Raw genomic sequence first — 27,051 nt, forward strand, 5'->3', positions numbered from 1 at the left:
TGCAGGGGTATGTTTGTTCACTTCCCATGAAGTACTGCTATCACTGGGCCAGGACAAATTAAAGTATTATAAAATATTTATATAAAATAAGCTGAATGTGAGAAAAAATATACAGTATATAAATAACAGTACTGGCAGCACTTCTCTTTATCCTACCCATTGTCACAAAAGATTAAGTGACAAGGTACAGTATATTTGTTACATATAAATTATGTCAAGAATATTAGGCAGTAATAATATGAAAATACATTTTTCAATAGCACTATATTTCTCTCAAGGCATCAGGAATGTGATTATGATATTTACCATGATATTGACCAGGAAATTTACCGGGAATTTTTTTGTGTCACGTTTCTACAGTACGTATTTCACACAGGTACAGTATCTGGAAATTTGAATTTTTACTATTAATTTTTACTACCTTTGAATTTGGTTTTGGGAACGTACAAGAATTTCTGGGCAATCTTAAGATGTACAGTATACTACCTGGCAAGGATAGGGCAAGTTAATATACATGAGCAGTGAATTGCAGTATATTTCCTTCCTGGGGATTAAATGGTGAAAGCTCCAAATTAATAGTAAATTCTGACACTAAGTTCTAAAATCTTTTGCTACCAAGTAATTATTTAACGTAACTTCTAAGGCAAGTAAATGTGTAATTATACCTTTAGTATAATATTATAATTATAATCTCAGGGCACACATAGACACAAGCATGCACATGCTTACACCAGAGCCAATTTCACAGAAGCCAATTAATCTTGCAGCAAGTCTTCTGGAAGGAAATTGTGGCACCCAGAGGAAACCCATAATGAACTGTGGTATTGTTTTCATGAAATGTTACTTCTGAGGATACGAAGGAGAATGGTGAATGACTATCTTATTACTAGTCTTCTTCCATAAGAGAAGAGGCTTTGTAGAAATTTGTGCTCTTTCAGCCCTCCTCACTTAGACTTACATGTGGGTGTTACTCTTTTCCTCCTTTTTCTATTCTAGCCTCCCTGAGGTGTATTACGTAAATGAGATACCTGATCAGAACTGTAACACAATAAAGGATTCCTCTGTTCAGACAGTGGACCCCTGCTGCACATTAAAATGAGAAGCGGCAAGCACATGCACTCAGGCAAAGTCACTGACAATTGTGCAAGCTTCAAAGTTAGACCTTAAATTGCAATCCAATTGATCTCTGTTTTGTTCTTCCACTTTGAAACAGGGGAAATTATTTTGACCGTGCCCTGTGACTGTGACAAACTTTGCTTTATGAAAAAGGTTGTGGAATAACAGTTTTAGGGACCCAGTTTGCCACAGGAAAGAAAAGTTTCAGCAAATATTTGTGTGTTCTTGCATTTTTCCCCCAAAATCGCTCCAGTCACTGGTTATGTCAGTTTACTTCATACTGTATTTTACTTTATGTCATATTACTTTACAGCTGCAATGTTTGGTTACAGCTTAGTTAGCAGAAGAGGACCATTTGACAAAATGCATTAATCAATAGGGGAAGTTAAGAAAACCTACAGTATGTCACACATTAAAATATTAAAGTGCCTTAATTAATGCAGTTGTTAATTAGAAGGGAGGATTAGGATTTTCTTCATGTCTCTTTTTATTTACAACTCATGCAGCCTAGCAGAGAAGACTTTTTCTCATTTTCCCTTTTCAAGCTCCTGATAGTTGCAGAAAGGTCAGGCCAAAATTACACTCATAAGATTCTACTGCAGATTTGTCCCGAAGAGATGATCAAATCCTTGATGTAAAACAGTGGTGGGTGACGCCAGCCGTTAGAGGTTCAAAGTACTGCAGGATCTACAGTAGCTCGGTTGAACACCTTTCAAACTTAATTCACCTAATTTTGAATGAAAATTCAAATTAATCAGAAATTGAGAGTGAAGATGTCAAAGAAGCCAGGAGCCTCCTAGTCAGAGTGAGAATGATATGAACCTGAATTTCCCATTTCCAAGGTAATGAGTCAGATAACTATTGAAAGTAGAGACCCACCGTCTGAAAGGGAAAGAAGCTTTTCCTTTCACAGCTGGTACAATAGTGCAGTGAAGAACTAGCCTGCACACATATAAGACACTATTATGATACCCCACTGATCACCTGTTGTGCACTCTAGGAATCAGAGAGGTTTCTGGGCTTCAGATTATGTATGCTCTTAAATTGTCCATTCTTGCAATATTTATTTTCCTAACGCTTTGACAATTGATGAGTTTGAGCCAGCAGCTGTGAATGTGCAGATGAAAAAAGGCATTGTGAGACATTCACAATAATCAGGAGGGTCTCTAAAGTATGTGATATTAGTTCAGTGAAGCATGGAGAGTAAGTTTCCTCAGCGGCACCAAAAGAAGAAGCGTTTCACACTTCTGAGCAAATCTCTGTCAAGGACACATTGGCCCACAAAGTATTGTTCTTATTTGAAAAATACCTTGAGAAATAGGATATGTATGCAAACATTCAGGCAATGGAAGTCACCTCCTTATATTATAACCTACTGCATATATTACACATGACCCACAGAATACATTACTTACAGTTAGACCTGATTTAAGGTATTGTATTTTCCCATGACTTTTGCAGATTTTAAGATGTACTTCTAGTGAAACTGGCTAAATTCACAATATTTTTGTTGTTAAACAACTATGTCTACTTTTTTTACTTTTGAAAGACAGTCTAGTTTGTGAAGCCCATTAATTAAACCAGTTTCACTATAACTTAATTGCACACCAATTCCTCATTGAGAACAGAAAACAGCTGAATCACAAACCCTCCTTTTGATAGGATAACATTGATGTGTGTCAGTTGTTGGTTTAACCCCTGAAATTTGTCTACTGATCCTTTTTTTTAACTTTTATCTCTTTTGAATGAGATTGCTGTTACAATCTATCTTGAAGGTGTACCTGGTTATTATTTTTTCATGCCATACTAGAATTGAAGGGGTCCATTTCTTGACTTCTCAGCTCTTTAAACGTGGAAGGTGTCTTCAACCCTCCAAGAATACATATTCTTTCTGAAAGGCTCCTTGTTGTTGTGCTAAATACCCCTACTCAGGATTTGTCAGAGCTGCTTCAGACATAAAAATTTCGGGTCTGTCTATTAAAAATGTGGTTTTGCTGAAATCCATGTCTGTGGTTATCCATCCCCTTTCCTTGTCCTTAGTTCTATAACCCTGGTTCCCTGAAATATAAGAATAGGTACTAAACTCCTTAGGTCAAACTCTCTATGCACTGTTAGTCATCAAAAGAATAAGTGCAAGGTGTGGAAGACTCCTATATTCCATCAGGAGAAGGGGTGCAGTAGGGGTGACACACTCCAGACTGAGTCTTAAGCTACTCGTGAATATACCTGCTACAAGGCAGTAAGATCTCATTGGTTATGAGAATAAACTAATGTTTTACAAGCATGAGTACCATGAAATAAATTAAATCTGCATTGGTTACAGAGGCACCAGTGTGGGATAGTGAGTTAAGCTCGGGAGAAATGGCTGATAGGTCATGGATGCAAATACCAGTTGGAGACTCTGCTATAGTATCTTTACCAAGATAACCGTGACTGTGCAGTCTGGTTGAAAGTCTAAGGGTGTGTGGTCACAGAATTAATTAAAAATTGGCTGGATACAAAAATAAAGTGCAAAAACATGTCTATTTACTGAAGTGCTCTGGAGCAAAAAAAAATACAAAAGAGGAAAAACCTCACATACAACAAAAATAATAAACCACAGTTTCTCTAGGGGATTTCTAACAAACAGTTTTAACTATACCAACCTACTGTACTACACATCCAACTATGAAACAAAAAGTGGACCAGATTACCCACCATATACAAGGATGAGGACAAAGACAAGACAAGACTAGACTGCTGTACACTACGTACGAGTACGAGTTACTGTAAATACCCTAAGCTCTGGCAGAAGCCCTGTAAATGAACATGTATTTAAACCAGAGTCAGGTCTGTAGCCTGACAAACAGTAACATGGCATAACAGGCAGTAGCCAAATACATTACTGTGGATCCAGGTAAGACACATACAAATAACCACTACATTCATTACACAAATGAAATTAACAAAAAGTAAAACCTAAAACTAAGATAATGTCCTTCCGTTACAAATTTTCTGGACTGATGACAAGGGTGGAATAGGTACTGCAAGTGATTATGGAACCCGGTAGATTTGAGAGACCTCATCAGTGGTTGTGTGACAAGGGTGTGCAACAGTGCTTTGTCATAATACTTCATTTAGATGTCTTCAGTAGAATCCCCAGCTGTAAAAGTGAGTGCAAATATTATTTACTTTGGATAATAGTGTCTCTCCCAAAAGGCTCTCAAATCAGTTAACAAGTAACAGAGTTTTTAAGACTTTAGGCAGTATACCGTGTCCCCTTATAATGATTTTTTCTCATTTTTTGGAAGGCTCCAAATATTCTCTAAAAATACTAGCTAGAGAAGTTCAAATCCATTTTGGAGATAAACTGTAGAGCACCGAGTTACTACAGTACCATGATTTAAGTAGCTTTGTGGTAACAAACGAGGCAAGAGGCTTTTGACTGACAAATGAGTTTGGTTTGCATTTTGGCAAAGTCAGTATGGTGATTAAAAAACAGTGGGCTGTTTTTTAATATCCCTTCTACCATTTACTGATAGAATATGATATCAGGTTCTAATTAGCAGTGTTATAGACCTAGAGAAAAAGGAAGGGGCAGTGGGCTTCGCATTTCAGAGGATTTCATGGTGCAAATGATGAATTCTGTACTTTTTTAGATGTTCTCAGGAATGACATTGTGGCTCACAGCTCACTGCTTCCTGGACACAAAAAAATGACCCTGTACTTAGGCTATTTCTGTAACTTCCTGTATATCACTTCTAACATTACTGTGTTTGTGTGAAACAAACTTAAACTGACTCATTCTCTTGGCTAAGGGGTTCTGTAGCATTCAATAGACCAGTGTTACTCACGTCAGGTTTTGTAGGACTCTTTTAAACATCAGTAATAGACCTCCCGCTGTAACTTAATTGATCTAGTTTGACGTTCTTTCCTGAGCTCTTGTGCTATTGATGAAGCAGACCTAAAAACCTGTGGACTTTTTCTTCTGACCACTGGTATTAGAGCACTCGCCTTAAAAAAAAAAAAACAGGGCAGAGTGGTGGCTCTGTGGCTAAGGATCTGCACCTGTGGCTGGAAGGTTGCCGGTTTAAATCCCGTGGCCGGCAGAGGAATCCTACTCCGTTGGACCCCTGAGCAAGGCCCTTAACCCACAGCTGCTCCAGGGGCACCGTATAAATGGCTGTCACTGCGCTCTGACCCCAAGCTTTTTCCCTGTCTGTGTGCCTGTGTGTCTCATGGAGAGCAAGCTGGGGTATGCAAAAAGACAAATTCCTAATGCAAGAAATTGTATATGGCCAATAAAGTGATCTGATCTGATCATTTGTAGACACTTTTTAAGATGCTGTGGCTGACCCAGAAAGAAACCCGGGCTACTTTGCAGTGAACAATGTTAGGTAAATGATGGTTTCTACCTGTTTCTCTCCACTGGGCTTTCTGTAGTTTAGCAGTAGCTCCACGGCTCCCACCACCTCTTTGCGGATGGCATACAGCAGCGCGTCACCCACGTACACGTTGTGGCACAGCAGGAGCTCCATGATCTCCAGGTTCTCATTCTCGATGGCGATGAGCAAAGCACTGCGGCCCAGCGGGTCCATGCAGTTGATGTTGATGTTGTAGTAGATCTCGGCCTCTTCCAGGGCATGCTTCACACTGGCATAGTCGCCCTTCTCTACCGCCGTCAGGTAAGCCTTCTCCTCCAAGGAGAGCTCGGCCTCGGCACGCACTATCTGCAGAGGGATGCGGTCCCTGTAGGGGGAATAGTTCACCTTTTTGTAGTAGAGCTGCGCCATAATTCACGCCGCAAGGAGGGAAGCTGAATGGAGGGAAAAGAAAGAGGAACTGAAGTTAAATGCAGTTTCTTCTCAAGGACAGACAGGGTTACTACTCCAGGAGAAAGCCTTCCCCTGCAGTTTCAGGTAAGCCAGACCTACAAGCCTAGAACCAATAAAGTGCAATGTAAAGGCACAAGAACTACCAGAAATATTTTTTTATTCAATTTATTCTAATTTTCCAGACTTCATTCATGGACATATAGGAGCAATAGGTTTTTCACCGAGGATAAAAAGCTCTTATAATGTGTCGTGTTAAACCTCCATGTCTCAAAACATTTTATTAGTCCATATTGCATGGTCCCAGTGCACTGTTATTTATATTATTTATATTCATTAAGTCTCCACAATCAAGCTGAAATGAAAGGTTGAGACAGAATCTGATAATGTTTTTGCAGTGGTGCAAAAATGTTCCTACAGGCTAGTTTTACAATTAGAGCTGTTTACCCCTGCAGTTGTACTGGCTAATATTACTTTAAAATAGAAACATAATATACTTTTGAAAAAAAAATGCAAATGCTTTCATTCCTCACTTGCTTGTTTGCAGCAACACACCGTTCCACAAAGGGCTTTTATTTTTCACTGCTTAGCTGTTATTTTGGTTCTCTGTTAAGATATGCTCATCTTCTCCTAAACTGGCTTTCATTCTTAATTAAAGCATACATAATTTTGCTAAATGAACATTAATTGAATTTGTAGCACAACACAATCCACCTAATTACTTTGGTTTTGCTTTGGAATGTGCAAACAGAGACTGGATGAAAATGAATCTTTTCCTTTTAAGAGCACTGTGACTCCTTAATATCAAATAGGTACATTTGATTACCTGTGGCATTGTGTGTTCCTTTTGAAAGCGAAGCAATTTGTTTTGTGTTTTTTATTATGATGAGCAATAATTTAATTTTGTCTTCAATTAAATTTTTGATTAAATTCTTCACCAGGAAAGATCACATTCTTTCTGCTTCAATTGAGAATTATTTTCCTAGGAATGTCTTTTCATTTACTTATCTTGGGTACAAAATCAGAGATAATCGATTAAACACGGACCAGCAGCAGGGAATCCTATGAAAAATAAATATCTCACAAATTCAGGTGAATGACCTGTCTCATATTACATGAAAGCCTTGATTCTTTACATTAATGTGTTGGAAGTGTTGGTTTTCTAAGTTGCTTCAAATTCTCTAAAAGAGTGCTGTTATGTAGACAAATACAATGTGATACTCATACTCATAGCAAACTGGATTGGTACCCAAAGTTCACAACCTTCAATATAAGGTATTACAAATAAATTCCCCCAAGAAAAAATCCCTTAACTCTAAGTCTCTAAGTCAAAATTTGGCAGATGAGTTAAGACAATAATTAATTCCATTTAGCTATTAAGAGCCAAGCTGGTATACAACCCACGGTGGTTATCCAAAACCAATAATGAACTTTACTCGTTTTTTGTTATCAAGGAAAAATAAGATACAAACAAGAGGTGGCCATTCAGCCAGTATACCCAAATCAGTAGTGAGTAGCTTATTGATTCAATGATCTCATCTCGTTTTTTCTTGAAAGAAGTCAGGTGTCAACAACATTGCTGGGTAGCTCGTTCCAGGTGTTGCATAAAAAGTGCCTCCTGTTCTAAGTTTTAAAATCACTTTTACATAGTTATTATCTTAATTATCTTATAATTCCAGGATGAAAATATCTGTAATAAGGTTATGCAGATTAATCAGAAAGATCGATTGACAGTTTAACCAGAGAACTAGGATAAAATCGAAATCAAAATATGGTGTGAAATGCTGTTTTGTGCAAAAAAAACTATTGCAAAAAGAAAATGGAACCAACAAATGCGAACAGGTGCTGTCCATGGTCTCAAAAAAACACATTTTTAGTCTTGTTTTTGCAACTGTTTTAACAGCCAAAATCACATTTTCCACGAGTGACATGGTTGTTAAAAGGTACAGTATAATGATGCACTTCTGTTGCTTAAAAAACGATCCAACCAGTGAAGCTTAGTCATGGCTGAAGGCATAGTAGTCTCCATGGCAACAGCTGAACTGCAGAAGCCCCTGATGTTTCTTCTGCTGCCTGGCCAGGACAGGAAACTGTAGCAAAGCATTTAAATGTTATCAATTTGAATAAGAGTTGGTTTTAGAGCTTTAAAAGAGAATGGTTTTTAGGGTTTGTTTTATTTTAAATAGGCTTTTTCTAATTTGAGCAATCTGCCATTGACAGAGCTCAGAAGATGCCAGAGGTGAATTAAGAATGTGGATATCAGTGCAGTTGGGCAGTTAGCTTCCATTCTGACCACAGGAGTCTTTCTTTGTGGAGTCTGTTTGTTGCACATGTTGTCCTGTGGCAGGTGCTCCAGTTTCCTCCCACCACCCCAAGACATGTTGGCTGGGTTGGATTGACTAAATTGTACTTTGTCTTTGTCCGTGTGTTGGGCTATGTTACTGTCTGTGTTCTCAGCCCTACATTGAAGCACATGATTCATGCTTCATGGATAAATGGCTCCCTGACAATGACTGGCAAAGAATGACTTGACTTGTCAACAATTTGATACCAACCCCAGTCCTGAGGTACTGTACCCATTTGGCCATAGATATAGTTATTAAACCACGAGGAACAGGTAAAGGGTATCACACCTGAAGAAGGCTTCACAGCTGAAATGTCATCTCTCTTTTCTTTTCAGCATGGAATAAAAATGTACCCGATCCTTTGTTATTAAACTACCAATTACTAAGACATCCATCCCTCCATTTTCTAACCACTTACTCCAATTCAAGGTCAAGGGGGACTGGAGCCTATCTCAGCTATTAATGGGCTCAAGACACACCCTGGATGGGTCCAATGCAGGGGAGACACAGACACAAGAAGCCAAATAACTTACAGTGTGTTTTTGGACTGTTCGGAAATCAAAGCACCCAGAGGAAACCTTAAGAGAATAAGTGGAGACCACAAACTCCTCGCAGATTGCACCAAAGGTATAGAATTGAACCCAGAGCCCCAGCGCTGCGAGGCAGCAATGCTAACAACTACTGTACGTCACCATTCCACCCAGAGTTATATTGTTATATTACAGACATTGTATAATTGATACATTGGAAGAAAAAAATGTATGCAGCTAATAGCGTGATGTTCTTTAACAAATGTTCACCTGCAGTCTGGGAAAAAAAAAGACAGGAATGATGCCCTGCCCCACCATTTAACTATTTTTAGACTGCTCCAGAATGAGTACAGAGAACTGACTTTCAATTACAGCAAACCAGTCTGTTTTTGATGTTGCTTGCATAAAAGAGCTCACCTTGTAAGGAATCAAGAATGCTAATTAACTGTCAAGGATGAAAACAAAAAATCAAAGACACATCAGCACAACAAACTCACCTTGGCCCGAATTTAAGAATGGATTAAATGTTTCGAAAACAGCAACATAGTACCATTGTGGATGTGTATTTATCTGTCAGGCTTTTGAATATAAAAAGCAACTGTTTCTGCCATTACGCTGGGGCAAATGCACATTCTGAGCTGGAGAGATACTGTACAATTAGGACACATGGTATAAACTGCTAAAACAGGGATTGTGTGAGAGGAGCTGAGGTACTCCACATGTCAGAGATCCAGCACTGTTCAAATTATGGCACACCCCCCCGTGACTGAAGAGACAGGATGAAAGGAAAGGTCTGTACCTCTTTCGTGTGCCTAAAGATCGTGAAATGAAAAAAAGCACTGGCCAGAAACCTTCATTATTGCTCAGCCTTTGAAACAGTGTTGATACAGTATATTATTTTGACTGGGGCTTGTCTGTTAACCACACACAGAAACAGCTTAAAACTAATCCCAAAAATGTAATTTAAGTGCTTATCCAATTAGTTGTGATGAAGAAGAAGTGTCCTTACAAGTTCGGTAGAGAGGTACAGTATGAGCAGCTGTTGCACTGAATTAAGGGTATATGTATTAATCAACTCTTCGTCCAAACACAGGTAACAGAACGTATTAATTCCTTCTTTTTGCATATAAAGTATTAAATCATTTGAATACTTGTAGCAAATTCTCTTGTAATCCTCTATGATCAACCCTAAAGAAAGGTAGTTCCTTTGTCCTTCATTTGTTCAGATTGCTACTCTTCCTTTTTTTCTAGAGCAGAATTCTTTATTGTAACATGGTGACCAGAAATGTATACAGTATTCTCAGTGAGGTGTCAGTAGTTGCATAACCTTTTATTTAAATTCTACTTTTTTCACTATATGCTGTACCTTGGGATTTCATTTGTTTCTCTGCATTGTCTGGAAGATGAAAATAATAAGTCAATATACAAATCTTAAGTCCCTTAAGTGGGTTGCTTTCTCTATTTCAGTGCAAATCAATTATATTTATAGAGCAATTTATTATCTGAATGTATTGCTTTGCACTTGACTACATTAAATTTAAATTTGCCAGGTGTCTGCCAAGTCTTGAATAAATCTTTCATATGAATAAAAGTTTTTTATTAACTGTTTATTACAGTATGTTACGACATATCACATGGCCCAGTAGAAGTAAAGCACATCACGTGATATCACATCAAAAGTAAGGTAAAACCACACTGTGAGAAAATGACAGTGGACAATAAAAGAAGGATGAAGCTGCTTTTTATACGTGATAAGAACAGCAATCACATCAAAGCATAGCCAGAATTTGGTCTGGGACCTTTGTTAGGATTCTGTAATCGCTTCTTTTGTGATGACAAACAATACAAATCCTTTCCAGATACTATCATCTTTGCCAGTCATATCGAATTGTCCATACATCGTGCAGATATGCTGGTGCCAAAGTGCCATAGGTATTTCTTAAATTTCCAAATAGCACAATACTTGATCACCTTATTAATAATTAATAGTACTGTACCTCTACAACAAGTTGTCTTGTTAGACTCTAATTACAACCTGGTTTATGTACTATTGTTGCTACAAATGTCACTTTGTCAGGAGTGCAGACAATGCATGCACTGTGATGGATTTAAAAATTGACACCTGATTTAAGTGACTAGAGGTACATGTGAAAATGTACTCAAATTGAATGGATAGCATAAAGATGAAGTCAGACATACCACCGGAGCCACATAAGAGCTGTCACAGATGACAACTTCACTATCTGGTGAAGATGTGCCATTTCTTTTCTGCTTTGTACCACATATTTAACCCCCCATACCACATTTCATTTTTATTTTGTAGTCTTTCCCCATGTTTTTTAAATCATTTTCCCCCTTTCTGTGGAGTTGGCTTTGCTAGTGACTCACAGTCTCATTGTCTCCTCTTTGTAAATGACACAAGCTACAATTCTACAAAGAAGACTTGAGGGTTGTAGGTTTGCCCGTAATGGTCAAACATGCCACAGGCCATTGTGGTGAGCAGGGATCTCCAATGCTTATGTTCTTAATTTAGAGAAGGCTGCATGGCTAGTATACTGGAGTTCCCCTTTACCTCTATGAACGCAACTCACTGCACTGCCCTAGGAGCTTCTGGTATATCAGCTCCCTCAAGAGACTACTGTACATGGAAATGGCTGACAGAAACAATGAACTCATTGAGCATTGAGAGGTTACGAATTCATTCCTATCTGGTCTGGGGATTCAACCTCATGCCCCCTTCACAAGGCTGATACTCTTTGCTTCTGCTCTATGGGTTAGTACCATGTGTCTTCACCCCCCAAAAAAAAAAAAATATGTTTTTTTTTTTGTGGTTATCTGACCTGCAAGGGATGTTTTGCTCTCACAGTTGTCCCAGACAGACCTGGATTATTTATAAAGACATGGTTCTCCCGCACACTACAACAGTTCGTTGTTAATGAAATTACTTTGCAACCAGGAATATTGTTTTTTTGTTTACTGAGTCTCATTGATGGAAATGTGCACGTTCCTCAGAAGAAGCCCTATTAAATGAGTACATTGCAGCTCTTCACATTAGTACACTATCACTTAGCACAAATCAGACGCATTGACTTTTCCCAATGTTGTTTTGCACCTGTACAATGTGGTATGTTCGCACTGTAACTGACCTTTAATAATACAGTACATGTAACCCAAAGTGTCTCCTTGTCCCGAAAGCTAAACTGTATACATTTTATATTTATCCTAAAGGAATGCTAGAAGTTATTCTTTGAATGGTGTGGACGTCAGGGGGTGTTAAAGTCATTATACAGTTGTGCCCTTTCTTTTCTGATGCTGTTCATGACGAAACAAAGTATTTTAAGAAGACTGTTCTGTATAAAAAGTCATTAGTCACTATGATTCATCAAAAGGGCACAGCCAGTGGGAATGTGCTTCTCTTGCAAGTGCAGAATCTGTATCTGTATTAATAAAATATCTAAATACAGATATTGACCATACATCATTCACCTTTGCAGGTGTGAGGAGATATGAGCAAGTGAGCATGTTTAACAAAAAATGGAAGAAAAAATATGAATAGTTTAGTTAAGAATAAATGAATAGCTAGAAATAAATGTTTTTAAACTTGAAAAAAGCCTGGGCACGTACTGTATACCCGAGTTAATGCAGTGTCATATCTACAGATGTGAATTTAGAGAAAACAAATTGACAGCATTTTGAATATGCAGTCTTAGTGACTGGCTAACAATTGAGGTCTTGAAAAAATTTATTTTGGAGACCTCAACATTTCCATTCATCTAGTAATTCTTATTCATTTAGATTTTCTTCTGTTTTGCATTCATTTACAGTCTCTGATCAGAGACAGATTTAACAATGCAAGATACAGGATGAGGCTTCAGTCATGCCCTCATTATTTCTGGATTTTAATTACAATTAATATGCTTTCTTAAATACTGTAAATTAAAAGATATTTGTGATATTACTGTCCTGTTGTCCTGTCAAAGTACGGTACATGAAAATGTATGTGGCCATGTGACCACAGTAGCACTCTGAGCTAACTGTAGCTGTTCGGTCCGACACAAAATATCTTTCACTTCAAAGGAGTGGAAAAGATTTTACTCTCCCCAGTAACTCAGTAACACTTAATATTAGTGATAGATATATAAACAATGTCATAAATGAAAGAGTATTCAGTCTAAGCTATTAAAATTAAAATTGTTTTGCAATGTACAGTAAGTGCACTACTAAAGATTATTTTTAAATTAGGAGCCCTGGTCTGGTCCTCACAGTTTGAACCCATCTAATTTAGTTCTGTATCACAAGGCCATCTACTGCAAGTGAGAGGCAAACAGTCTTCCAGGTGGTCATTAGCCTGGTCTCAAATCACAATATTAAGGGATTATTTTAAACGTTTAAGTGACATTTTTCAAATTTACTCTTCAAAGGAATCATCCACATCTTCCTGAACCAGATACTTTTGTCATCTCGTTGTTTTTCAAAGCATCAAGATGTCTGTTTTAACGCAGACCAATAATTTGGCTGTGTTTTAATGCCACCTTAACATTTGCCCATATCTGATACAAATATTGTTTTGTAGAAAAGTAGAAATTTGGAAAACCCAGATCAATGTTTGATTTGAAAGATTGACAATGAATTGTGAAATAACATTATGCATTATGACTAAACATGTGCCTCAGTGGAGGAGCTGCCATGTCAAGTGTCACTTTGTTGGGTGTAGAATTATTTCCAGAGCACTCAATCACACTGAGTATCTTTAAGAACAGGGAGTTAAGAAAGCAATCTGAATCAATGTCGTCCATTTTAAAAATGGCATCTGTATTTCTGAAGGTGACAGGAGTTATCTGTGCAGTCACGCCAGTTGTCAGAGTGGTTGCAGTGGGGATAGAATGCTTTTTTCATAACAGTCAATGTTGCTTATTCTGCAGTGCGTATTTCTAACCAATGAGGAAACTCCATACATTAGCCATTGCAAGCCTGCTCAGCACACTGTGATATGCAAGAAGCTGTTGCTTTTGCTGTTTGCTGTTGCTGCAGTTAAATGTCAAAGGGGACTTCTTTTTCTACAGCTCTTGGTTGCTTTCAGCATGTACTGTAAGTACTACATGTGGCATGTAAAATATTTCTTTTCCTCTATTAGAATTTCAATTAGAAGTCAAAGTGAAGTTATGCTAGATAGATAAGCATTCACATAAAATTTGAACAAATCGCCCGCATTTCCTTGAAGCCATTCGGAGGTGTAATTTAACCTGAAAGTGCTTTTGTGAGACAGATATCCAAGGCCTTAATATAATGTCTTCTCAGTTAACTTGTCTTAGTTTATGTATCACCGTTTTGTTTTTCAAGACCATAAAATTTGCCTTATAAGCAGTGTAATACTACCTATAAAGTTGATTTACTCTTCCTTCTTTGCCTTTATGACACACATTTTCAGTTTTGTTAAAGATTGGCGAGAGATATTAAATTGCTTTAGGGAGAAAAAAGTTCTGTTTGATTTGATTTGTCAGAATCCTTGGTGCTCTCAACTCAACTATGCAATTGTCCCATTCAGAAAAGACTATTCCATTGATTAGACCTCAGCTAACTGGTCCAAGAACCTAAGAGGTACTTGTAAGAGAAATGTTTCTGCTCTGGTTAGCTCTCCTTGATAACAGACAAGTAGTATCTGATGTGCCCAGTCATGGGGTATAGGGTGTCCAGCAATTTAGGCAATACCAATCTCTTCATGGCTCTAACCTTTGCTCTGTCATTTAATAAATTGCAGTTTTACAGCCTTCTTGAACTGTATTCTTCAGACATATTGCAAGTTCTTCTGCCGCAGAACTCTCTGTCAATGCCTTTGACTAAGATCAACTGATACACCATTGATCAGTAGTAGTATTTCATCAAGTAGAAGTTTTGTTACTGTCCGAATCCCTGTGCAAACTCAGTAACGCCAAGTACAAATTACTGCATTGTTTAGATGTTTAGATGTCATACTGCTGATGTCAGAATATACTGTAATAAAGGTTACAAACGAGAACAGGCCATTTGACTCATTTAGCCAATTTTATGGTTAGTAGCTCCAAGGATATCTAGTTATTTCTTGGAAAAAAAACAGTATTAGCTTTAATACCATGTCTACAGCGGGTAGCTTATTTCATACTGCCACAACCTTCTGGGTAAAGAAATGCCTCCAGTTCTCGGGTTAAAATTCACTAATCAGCACAGGCACACATTTTTCTTAAATGGCAATGGTTAATGAACTGAGGTCCTTGCACACATAAGACCTAGTTCTCATTGATTTGGCATGTGTCTGTGTTTTACATGAAAATTTAACTGAAATTACATGATCAGACTAATGAGTTACTTTATCCTGGCAAATCAATGCTGCATTAACAAGATTAGCTTTAGTCACAGCCTTCCTCCCTGGTGGCATGGTTCTAAATATCCCAGTTCAGGCATCATTAGGAATTATGTGAATTATAGTTCAGCACTATTTTGTCAAATCGTCAATCAGGTAGTTAAAGAAAGCAGTGCCCCTCTTTTTTAAGTCTCATTTCCTTCCCTCTATTGTTCACAGTGGGACTGTGCTTAAACCACAACCACAGATCTACCCATGACACCCAATTGTGTGAGCATCCCCAAAATCTTCTATGATTCCCACTAATTTGGTGTTTTTAGCTCTTGGCTTAAATGGATTATATGTCTTCAGTATTAATTTGCTGGGTTAGGTTTTAGCTGTTAATGTGGGTCAGGCTACAAGCTGTCTGTGATGTACAGTATGGTATAAAGTCATCTAGGGCATGTATTTAAGACTCACATACTGTATCTGGCTAAGGATCTGTGCCTGTGGCTAGAAGGTTGCTGGTTCAAATCCCGCAGCTGGCAGAGGAATCCTAATCCGTTGGGCCCCTGAGCAAGGCCCTTAACCCCAACTGCTCCAGGGGCGCTGTACAATGGCAGACCCTGTGCTCTGACCCCAGGCTCTCTCCCTGTCTGTGTGTCTCATGGAGCGCAAGCTGGGGTATGTGAAAAGATAATTCCTAATGCAAGAAATTGTAAAGGGTTAATAAAGTGATGTTATTATTATTATATGACACAAAAATGGATCTATACAAATCAATTGTAACTTATCCATTACAGTACCTCTATAAACAATTGTGTCCTATGGCCCAGATATTGCTGGTTTTAACCCAGGTTATATCATTAGCTGGCTAGCACTCCTTAAGCAGCAGTGCACAAATAGCAGAGTGCCACCAGTGCAGGATGGGTCTTTTGGTTTTTGATGAACTAATGCCTCCTGTGATTGCTCAGTAATGTCAGTGAAAGATTTACTACTCCTCCAAGTGGGGCTAATTCTCAGTCTAATTGATGTCTCTCTGGAGGGTGTGTTAGAGGAGCTTGTCTTCAAGTCTTTGTTTTTTCTGTGATGTATACAAGTCGTAGTCAGGAGTTAAAACTTAAACAACTACTATGGCTACCGTCTGGGGCATGACTTTGTGTGCGTCATTTTGCTGCAGCAACCTTAAAGATTCATATTTAAAGCATTGGAAAGCAAACACTAAAATATGACATAAAAACCAAGTATTAAAATCTCACAAAGTAGCTAATAATGTTAATGAGATTTAAAATCGTTGTGTCCCTGGTGCCCCTGAAAGGGGAAGGATGTCATTACTGTATATTGCACTAAAGCCTTAGAACAGAATGGATTGAAAGCTTCACAATATGCTGTTTCAATGGAGATGTTTGTACAGTAATGTCCTCAAACAATTCTAAAAAGCAAAATAATGTATGTTGCAACGTGCAACTTCATGTCCCAAAAGATGCTTCAGTACAAAATATGCACCTTTAATGAAGTTCTTTTGATCATGATGTGGGTCATTCTAGCTGAGAGAAGGCAGGTGCTATTCCCTTGAAGGTGAACATTTCATTCAAATGATTTCCCCTTTCCATATGTTTGCCTTACTTAGCTCTCCATCCTGCTCCCTAATCTCAGCAACATCTCTCAGAGGTGATGGATTCAGACCTCCTCGTGCTTTCGTACGCTGACATTAGGAGCTCAAAGCAAAATGAACAACATTAATAATCATGAAATACAGCCACTCTGTTTGGTATCCTGGGGGGAGATGGGATTGGCATGGTTACCACATTAGTAAACAGCCTTTACTGTACGTGCAGTGCAGAGGGAGGAAAGGTGAAACAGAGGAGGCTTTTTCAAGATGAGTGCGAAGCGTGATCTATGGTAATTGATTGGTAATTACAGCCAACAGCTGGAAACAAACAAAAGTCCAAGTCTATTGGAGGGAATGTGTGCAGAGCCTCGTCAAGGATTGGACCTCTTCCCAGAGAAAACCTTTCTAACATCTCATAGCCTCAGTTTTTTAAAAAGGGTTACTCTCTGTAAAAAAAAAATGAGAGTCTGCTCCTATATTATATGATAGATTTTACTACTCACATTATCAGGGTGGCACAGTGGCATAGAGGTTAACATTGCTGCCTCTCAGAACATTGGGGTTCTGGGTTCATTTCTACACCCGGGGTGCTATATGTGTGAAGCTTGTATATTTTTCCCTATGTTTGTATGGTTTTACTCCAGGTCATACTTGTACAGTAGGTTAACTGTCTTCAGTGAAAATTGGCCTTGGTGTGAGTGTGGTCGTGTGTGCCCTGCAATGGACTGGTATCCCATTCAGGGTGTACCCCACCTTGCACCCGTCGCTTGCTGTGACGGGCTCTGGCTCCACTGCAAACCTGAATTGGATAAAGTTACTCAATTATAATTATCTTACTAACCGTACTGGTGGGATATTGTAAAATGCAATACATGTAGTAAATACAAATCCTACAGACAGAGAATGTACAGAAAAAAATGTTGAAAGTCATTGACTGAGACTACTTGAAATATAAAGGGATAAATGTGTGCTTCTTCGAAGTTCAGTGTTTTCATTAACAAAACAGTCAGTGGATCATTCGCAAATAAATTACCTTATCTCAAGAACATTAGCTTTCTGTCTCTAGTTAAAATGTGAGAGTTTTAACATGAATCAAAACCAGGCACAATAGAACCCATAAAACAGCACAATTCAAACTACCAGTCAGAACTACTCTCTGTGTAATGCTACAGTCAGGGGTGATCTGTCATCTCAAGTCCTGAAGACTGGAACCCTGTTACAAATATGTGTCAGTGAATTACTATAGCTCAGAAGATACAGAACAAGGCACCGGAGCTTCAGCACAACACGGAATAGAAAATGTAATAATATAGACAACAAGTGATTAACCTGAGGAATTGATTACTCATTATTGCATACACTACAATAAAATGTCATATGACTGTTTTGCATTGAATGTACAGAAGTACCAATTTTCTAATGAATGATTGGACCTGTAAAATGCATAACTCTGGAAATCTAGTAATGAGATCAAATGTCCTTCGTTCGGAAAATAAAAGTTTCTGATACATTCTCCAGTTTTGACCTTGACTGGATATGAATACTGCACCTGCTTGTATTGATCTATTTGGACAGATCAGGTCTTTGATAAGTTTGGGTTCTTGCCTGACTCCCTCCTCTGCCATCTGTAGGGCATCCCAGGTCCATCTCCTGCAATAATTTTGGTCAGTGCTCTGATGAAGACTTTTATATTTGTCAGGATAAAAGAAGATAAAATGCAACACTTTGCCTGCCTTGAGTTAACCTGTGCTCTGATATTTTTATTATAAAAATCACATTCTGTTATTTTTTCTAGTAGTGACTTTTGAACATTGTGCCTGCAGATAATATTGATTAGTGGACTTCTACAAAGAATGGTTGCATGGTATTTTAAAGGATATTTTAATCTGTTTGATTTTCCTTGCTGATTTAATTTGATTCATTTTCCTAAACCATGCGTGCTGGAAGGCATTTTGAAATGATAAAGAAATGTAGACATACTGTATACCTTTCATTTTGAAGATGTCATAGGATCGCAAAATATAATGTATCCCATCTGTGTCTTTATCTACATTTTGGTCTAGGACAGATTTTAAAGGCTGCACATTAACTGAAAGAACAAAATGACCATGTAGCAGATTATACTTCTGCCAGAATGATAATGTTTTCTTACTTTCATTATATATTTTCATGGTTTTCTTGTACTTGTTGTTTTGTTTTGTCAAATAACCAGAACTGATCTGAATCAGAAAATGAAGCTCCAAAGTCATTCCATTTATGGAGAGGTAATGAAAGAAGGAGTCTCTCCACCTTTCTAATAGGGATAAACCCCATGGGGACAATTTAGAGTAGCTACTCTTTAGAGATGCAAGAAGTCACAGTGCAGTTCAGTGCATACTGTACAACTATTTTACCAGGGCCCTTGTAGAGTAGATGGAGGGAAATATGCACACGTTCTCCCATTCCTTTCTGAGACCTTCTTCCCAGGGTATTTCATACACTGGAAACAGCCTTGAGCAACCGTCTGTGTTCCCATAACTGTCACATTTTGGACAAGGACACAACGTACTGTATGTTTGAACAGAATGAAGCAAACTCTACACAGACACACAAAATGATCTGTGCAATCATGGAGAACAAACAGAACCAGTAATCATCTCATACCACTGAATCTATGTACGGTATACTTTTCCATAGCAACCTTGGCTATCTGCAAGTCATCAATCGCATTGACTGTTTATTTCAGTTTATATTGTCGAAACAAGAAGAAGCCTGGCCTGCCATCTCAGAGAACATGTCAGAGCAATGAGGATCAGCGATCTCTCTAGGTTTAATCCCTCACTTCACCTCTCTTCACAATAATTTACACAGACCTTTCTGTCTGTGTCCTTTCACAGTGGTTCAAAATCTCTTATTCTAAAAAGCCTTTAGAAGCCAAAATCATCCTTAGACTGACTCATCCTTAACATACTCGCATCCTTAACATACACCACTCAAAGATCATTTGGTCTTTTTTTTTTAATCTGTAGTCATTTCCAGAGGAATCAACTGGAATTATACATGTCTTCTACAGTACACCTCCCCCTGGAATTTAATTTCCAGATTCCCATTTCTTTATCCCCTTTTTCATCTGCTTCCTAGCCATTCTCTCATCTCTTTTCTCTACTTTTATCCACCACACCAGTTTCCCTTATCTCTGTTCTGTCCCTCATGCCAGAAGAAGGCTCCACGGTCTTTATGCTTTATTCTGTCACATTACTTGTCAATATGGAACTGACTTCTGCTTGTTCCAAAGCATCCTTGCTATATGTCCTGTAAAAAGTAAATGCTGACTTAGTGATGGAATCATTTAAAGGACGTATACAGTATGTTTTCTGTATACAGTATGTTTAGAAGTCTGGAGTTGTGACCACATTTTTGATGCAGGGAAACATACAAGAAAATACATTGAGTGGAGGTCTGGACTGATCAACCATTGTTGTAACCTTCCACTGTAAAATAGCCAAATATATGTTAAAAAGATTTTTGTAATGATTTTTGGGTGAATGGTATAAAGTATGTATGACTTTTTCAAAAACATAATATACAGTCCTAATATTTAACATACTGTACTGTATCATGGATACCAAATGTAATGCAGCAAATGGGTAGCAACATTTGTCATTATTTATTGCCTTGCTAAGTAATCAATGTCTAATGTATGTGTTAGTAGTCACAACAAATATTAATAACCTTTTTTTGCAGTAGGAAAGACCTAACAGATGTTTTTAATATACATCTCAATTGTGTCATTGAAATTAATTGACAGGACCCACTGCCGAGAAGAAGCTTTTACATGTAGAGAACACAGGTCTATCTGGTCAATTTCACACTGTATTTGTTACTTTCAACTGATGTTTCTGCTACTGCCACAGAGGCCACATCCGCAAGGCAAGGAAAGGACACAGAGCAATGGAATTCAGAACTGCAGTATGTACCAGCCTCATTTTAATTCATAGGACTGATTAAACTGACCTTTGTAAATGAACTGGAAAATATCATTTTAATAATTCAGTTACAAATTCAATTAAGCAATTAAGGACTCAGAACAAAAGGTATTAGATAACCCCAACTCACTGTAGAGACATTAAGCCCTTCAGGCACTGCTGATTTGTAAAATGTTACTGTTAGTTGCTAAACCATTGTTCTTAGGAATCCGAGCTTGTTTTTTGCGTACAACTGTATGTCCCCCAACCTCAAGCCTCAGATCCTTATTTTTTTGCATTTAAACAAAATGTACAACTCCCCTGACCTCTACCTCTGGCTGCCCAGCAGTTACCTTTGTCTTTCGCATATTTCATTTGGACTGGAATGACAAGAACTTGGGTTGCATGGTAGTGCAGTGGTAAACATTGCTGCCTTGCAGCACTGGAGCACTGGGTTCACCTCCAAACCTGAGGTGCTATCTGCATGGAGTTTATATTCTTTCCCTGTGTTTGTGTGGGTTTCCTCCAGGTGGACTGGTTTTCACCCACTGTCCAAAGACATAGGTTAATTTAGTTCTGGGAAGATTGACCCTGCTGTGTGTGTGTGCCCTGCTGTGGACTGCATTGTGGTTGTTGTTTGCTGATATAGATTCTGGTGGTCTTGTGGTCCTGTATTGGATGATGAGGTTAGAAAATGGATGGAAGGATGAATGGATGACAGGAAAGGCTTTGGAGTACCTCAAATATTTGCCTCCTCCTTCTGAAAGACTAATTGGTGTGTGAGAAACATTTATCTTGAAAAAGACACATTTTACTCTTTTACACTTAGTATCTATACAAGTTAAGAAGGCAATACATAAATATTTTATCTACTGTACTGTATAATCTTACTTTGATTTGCATAGCTGTTTGTATCAATAATTTTCTAGGTAAAAATAAATAGAATAAAGCTGTTGAGGACCATATCAAGCCTGTGAAAACTGTTTTAAATTTCAATGTACAGTAAGACAGGGGCTCCATGATTTATGCAATGTAGAGTGGACATTTTTGAAAGAACGTTTAAGACACAGTTAACACTAATGTACAACTACAAGAGAAAGGATGACTTCTCCTGATGTTGTTTCCCTTCTAGTTTTCTGGTCTGTTCTTTAAAGGTAAGTAAATTATTCTACAAAGAATCACCAAGACTGTAAGTCTAAGGTTTATACTAAAAGTCTAAAATCTGAGAAAAGAAAATGAGATTCCTCTGAGCTGCAGCAAAATTGAAATTAGTGGGAGACATTTCTAAAAAAATGCTTTAAGCACAGAATAATTTGCCCAGCAAAATATTATTGTACTATTGCCTGAGCAGACAAAATGAATGAGTGGAAAATGAAACTCAAATTGAAATGAGTCTGAACCAGCTTCTTTGTAAAACATAACTTTTTTTCAACAGTCACTGCAACTGGCTTCTTAAGAAAATATTTGGGTGCACTCTGATTTTGTGCGTCAGATTATCTAAGATAAATTGATAAATTGTGTTTATTGTGTAGTTTAGTTTTAAAACTAAGCTCAGTTGTTAATAATTGGTGTGGATACTGACTTAGGTTGTTGAGTTCTGCTGTTTTTCTTATTCCTGATACTGAGGAGGATAAAAATTAACATAAGACACAGTACATTCACGTACTGTATGCTGACACAGAGCAGCAATATGAAGAATGCTGCTGCAGATGTCTTATAGTAGCAGTGTTATTTGATATATAGCATTTTTTGGAAAGAAAATGATATAAGCAGATTTCAAGAAGTTTAATTTGTGTACTTTACAGTATATATAATAGTTTCCAAAGAATTCCATGATATGAAAGCAGACTGGGCAACAGCTGGGGTTAATTTCAGGGTGTAAATACAAACAGAGAAAGATAGAATAAAAAAAGCCCTGGATTACTGGTCCCATGAAAGGAGAATGAAGTAACTAAATCAGTCAAATTAATTAATGTGTCATATAAGAGTGGTTCTGGTTTAACTAAATCAAGGCATTTGGGTCCAGGGTCCAGTTTAAAACTGATTTCATTACGTTTCCATACAGTGAATAGTTTAAACAATGCAAACAACGGTTTAGAAAGCATGTTCTAATTCACAGCATACATTTTTAAAGCATGAATTACAGTACAGCACAGAAGACATAGTATTCTAGCGGACTGCCTATTGTACAGTGACCTGTATTCCAAATTGTGCCCTGCATCCAACATACTGTTCTCCACATCTCAGTTATCCACAAATTTTAATTGTGGAGAAAGCATTGGAGACAGTTTTTTCAGATTAACTTAAAGTAGCAGACAAGCAGAACTGTATGAATAGGGCCAGCTACATAGTGAAAATAAGAATCTGTATAGAAATTTAACAGTGGAAGCTTTGGAACATGCAGTAGACTGTAAACATATCCAATTTAAACTGAGATCCAAAATGGAAGGGATGTGGAAATCTAGCCCCTAAGGACAGTTAATGTCTGGATCTTTCAAACCCATTCTCTTGCAGTGTGTTAGAACAACTAGAATGACTGTCTGTTAAACTAGGATTTGGCTAGAAGAGCCACATTTGCAGCAGTTCTTCTTTAGACCATGCCTAAAAATCTTAGTGACCTCCAGTATATGTCAAGGCTGTGAAGAAAGAGATATGACTCCAGTGTAAAAGATGTATACCTGTAAATCTCACAGAAACTCAAGCATAAGAAGAGAACCTTGGATACACAAAAAAGATAAAACTGTTTCCCAAAAAAGATGTGTTTCAGAAAGACACAAGTCCGTATTTCTTCATAGAATTATATTCCAGGTCCCTCACCTGTTAAGTCCCTAGAGTAAACTTCTTTCTTTTGTTACTTTCCTAGAGGGTTTTTATATCCAGCAATGAAACTCTGTTCACTGACAAAGTCTACGGGCCCTGTCAGAGTGGCAGCCCTCACAACTGACACAAATACCTCCAGCAATCTTTCTCTGACAAAGTCTACTTTACAAAACGGCTTTTGCAGTATGCTGAAAAACAAGATAACAGTTGTCCTCTGAAAAAATGTACACTTGTTCTTACAGTGAAGAGAGATGCTGTTTGTACAGTATGGCCTTTCTTGTGAGCTGCAGGCTATTTTACGAATGGCACCTGTGAACAGAGCCCACAGTTCGCAAAAAAAAACTGAATTTCATCAAAATCATGTAATGACTTTCTTGTTTCCATAGTGAATTTCAACAAATGTACACTGAAGGTGAATCGAAGGTGAAGGTGAATTTAAGTGTCATTAATGGATACACAAGTACAAAGAATTCAACTTATGAATTGACATATAATTAAAAAAATCAGTATAATAGTCTTCCTCCATTAAATGTCAGTTTTAAGTGCTGTTTGGAGTTATTTTCTCGAAGCCTGGAAACAACCTGATGGAAATCGTTTATATACTGTATATACAGTATTACATGCATGTACATATTATATTATACTGTATATATTATAGTGATCAATTGCCCAGACTTGGAAATTGGGACACCAAGATACTGACCAAGGGCTTGCCAGATTGAACAGCATTGATCTGGGTATTCTGGGCTAGAGGAAAGACAGCCACCTACTGGCACACCAGAACCACTAACAGCAGCTGCCTGGTTTATTTGGAGCTGTCCCGTCAAACTGTAGTAATGATTAAGTACAGGAACTCTTACTTTCCAAGATCTGATGAAATCAGATTGCAAGCTGGTAATTTGAGAAATCAGCACAACTTGCTTTCTAAAAGTGTCAGACTATATATTTTTGGGGGAAAAAAATGAAATAAATCACACAATAAGATGCCATTCAGTTTTTGAAGTACGCCCGGGATTCACTTTTCTTTGCTTATGCAGTTGAACACAGCACAGCGCAAACCCAGTAGTGAGGAACAATTTTAATTCTTTACCCTCCCAGCCAAATACAGACTGTCAGGTATGACATTGACATGGCAGTCAGCTGAAAAGAGAGCTCTGCATTGCTTATATTTAATTTATATTTCTTACCTGCTCCCTTTAAGTTGTATAGACATTAATGGAACAGTTATATAAGCTACTGAAAAACATTTCAGCAAGCACAAAGAAGTGAAGTTTCAAATATATGATCCTACACAGCTGTGGTAAAACTGTTCCTGTTGTGGGCACATCACCACCAGAGCACCTTGAATTAAACACAACAGACACCCAGAGCAGAGCTGGGTTTATTCACACTGTACCTGAATAGAACTGGTGTTTCATTGCAAAACAATGATGTTGGTCTTTGCAGGAGGCTGAAGAAGTATTGTACTATGACCTTAATTTCTGTGTCCTTTAAATTTAATTTAAAATGTCGTATGCGTCCTATTTTATTTTGAAATTATGAAAGATCCACAAAGTATAAATACCACCACCTCGGGTTAAACCCTGATTGTGAAATAAGAAAGTAATGTACAGTGTATGTACATCATTCACAGAACTTTACAGTGACTACAGCTGTATCTTTAATTTCATAATGATGTCGGAAGTGAGCAAATACTGTCCTTAAAGGCTGAACAGTCCTCTGGTTTCGTTTCACAACTCATTTTAATTGTTTAATGGAACAATCAAGAAGTTACCTGTTTTAAACATCTTAATCAGTTGGTAAATGACTTGGCCATAAGTGCTCTATGCATTATGTGCTTCCAAATCTCTTGGCAAGGAAGAAATAGCCTCACTGAAAACCATCTTACTTTACAGCTCTACGGTGAAGTCAATAGTACTGCCGGGGCATCTATAGTTGCCCCACTGAAGACATCCAGGGCTAAAGCAAGGACATGTTGACAGACTTGTCTTATATAAATGACAATGCTCAGCAGATTTTTAAGTTTGAAATTGCCCCCATGATCCCAAGCAGTAGAAAGCTCCATACACAATAACTATTGCAAAGATTCGGCCAGGGAACACAATGTAGAGGCTCCCAGTGAAGTCGTAGCCATCCAGCCAGAGGTGTTTCTCCTGCTATGGGACGGTGAGAGTGAAGTTAACATTTAGCATGAGCTTGGAATGAGAACAAGGACTATTTCTGTCTACAACAGTGGGCATAAAAGAAGAGGCATCATTCCTAAAACATGTGGAGAGTTGTGTTAAGTGCGCCCTGTAGCCAAGGAGATAGAGATACATTTCCAATATTAGGAAAGGCCATTATAAAAGAAATGGATACCATGTACACCCCCCAATATCCTGACAGGGTAGAGAGGGACTAGAGAAGTAAAACCAAGTGCTAAAAATATCCTGTAAAGCAAGAACCCAACAAAATTAGCGAGTAACTTTAAATACCTAATGCCTCAAAAAAACAGCTTAGGTTTAAACTACTTATTCAAAGCACTAATTGAACTAATAAATTGCTATTTAGACCACTATGTCCTACTCTACCATTTAAAACTACAGTAAGTAACTTGACATCAGGCGTGTTTTAAGAAAACCAAGAAAACACAAGGTTCAGTGAGTTGGAAAGCCCTACCCTAGGTTCACTGAAATGTAACTTGCAGGAGCTTTAAATTAATAAACACCAATATTTCACTTATAACATTAAGATCAAATATTTTAATTTGGAAACCCAGATAATAAGCAGGACAATACAGAGTTACAGTTATGATTGAATATTGAGGAAGATCATTTCCTGGGATTAAACAAGAAGCACACTGATATGTCCTTGGATCATGAATATACCAGTAACCAGAGAATGTGTGTATTCTTTGATTGTCTGGTTATTTTAGCTATGTACTGTACAGTATATACTGTAATAATGGAGGCCCACACCAGTCTGTTGGACTTAGAATAACAATGATATGCAGGGCCATACATATTTTAAACTGCTTTGTTTTAAATTTTTTCTCCTCAAGAGCTGAAATTGAATAGTAATGTCAAATAAATAATGCAGGCAGTCTAAGGAAGGATGGAAGATATGTTGAGAACCTCTGACTGAGATGACTGAATCACTATCGTTACACAACAGCTGTTATACAAAAATTGAAAAAAAACTCAATGCCTTACGTTTTTGAGAAACAGGATATTTCATCTTGTAAACAGGGCTAATGACCGTGAAAATGTTTTCGTGCTGATTAGCTGCTTGGCTGTTTGTTTTTCACCAAAATAATGACAAGACAGGGGCTTTCCTTGACTGGATTCCAAAGATTCAGTAAATGTAAAGAACAACATTGAAGGTACAGTACCAGTGAATAACAGAGAGTGAATATACAGTACTATGCTTCTGGGCACTGTCAGCTGGAGATGGGCAACTCCCTCAATCAAAGCCTATAGTTAATTCAACTCTTTTTTTTAAATTTGGAACTGTCAATTATTTTTTCATTATGTATGAACCACATTTTGGAATTTCCATTTGTTTTAAATTTTTGTAAC

General features: G+C 37.8%; 1 protein-coding gene across 1 annotated transcript in view; it reads right to left on the minus strand.

Moving 5' to 3' along the window:
* LOC148828576 (short transient receptor potential channel 5-like) overlaps positions 1-27,051 on the minus strand; it is an 84,319-nt gene that overhangs the window by 51,704 nt on the left and 5,564 nt on the right. Inside the window, exon 2 of the mRNA XM_088925776.1 lies at positions 5,511-5,911. Within this exon, the coding sequence (XP_088781902.1) occupies positions 5,511-5,888 (378 nt within the window). The 5' untranslated portion in view covers positions 5,889-5,911. The remainder of the gene's footprint in view (positions 1-5,510; positions 5,912-27,051) is intronic.

The sequence above is a fragment of the Atractosteus spatula genome, chromosome 9, assembly GCF_055471065.1.
Source record: "Atractosteus spatula isolate fAtrSpa1 chromosome 9, fAtrSpa1.hap1, whole genome shotgun sequence".
NCBI lineage: Eukaryota > Metazoa > Chordata > Actinopteri > Semionotiformes > Lepisosteidae > Atractosteus > Atractosteus spatula.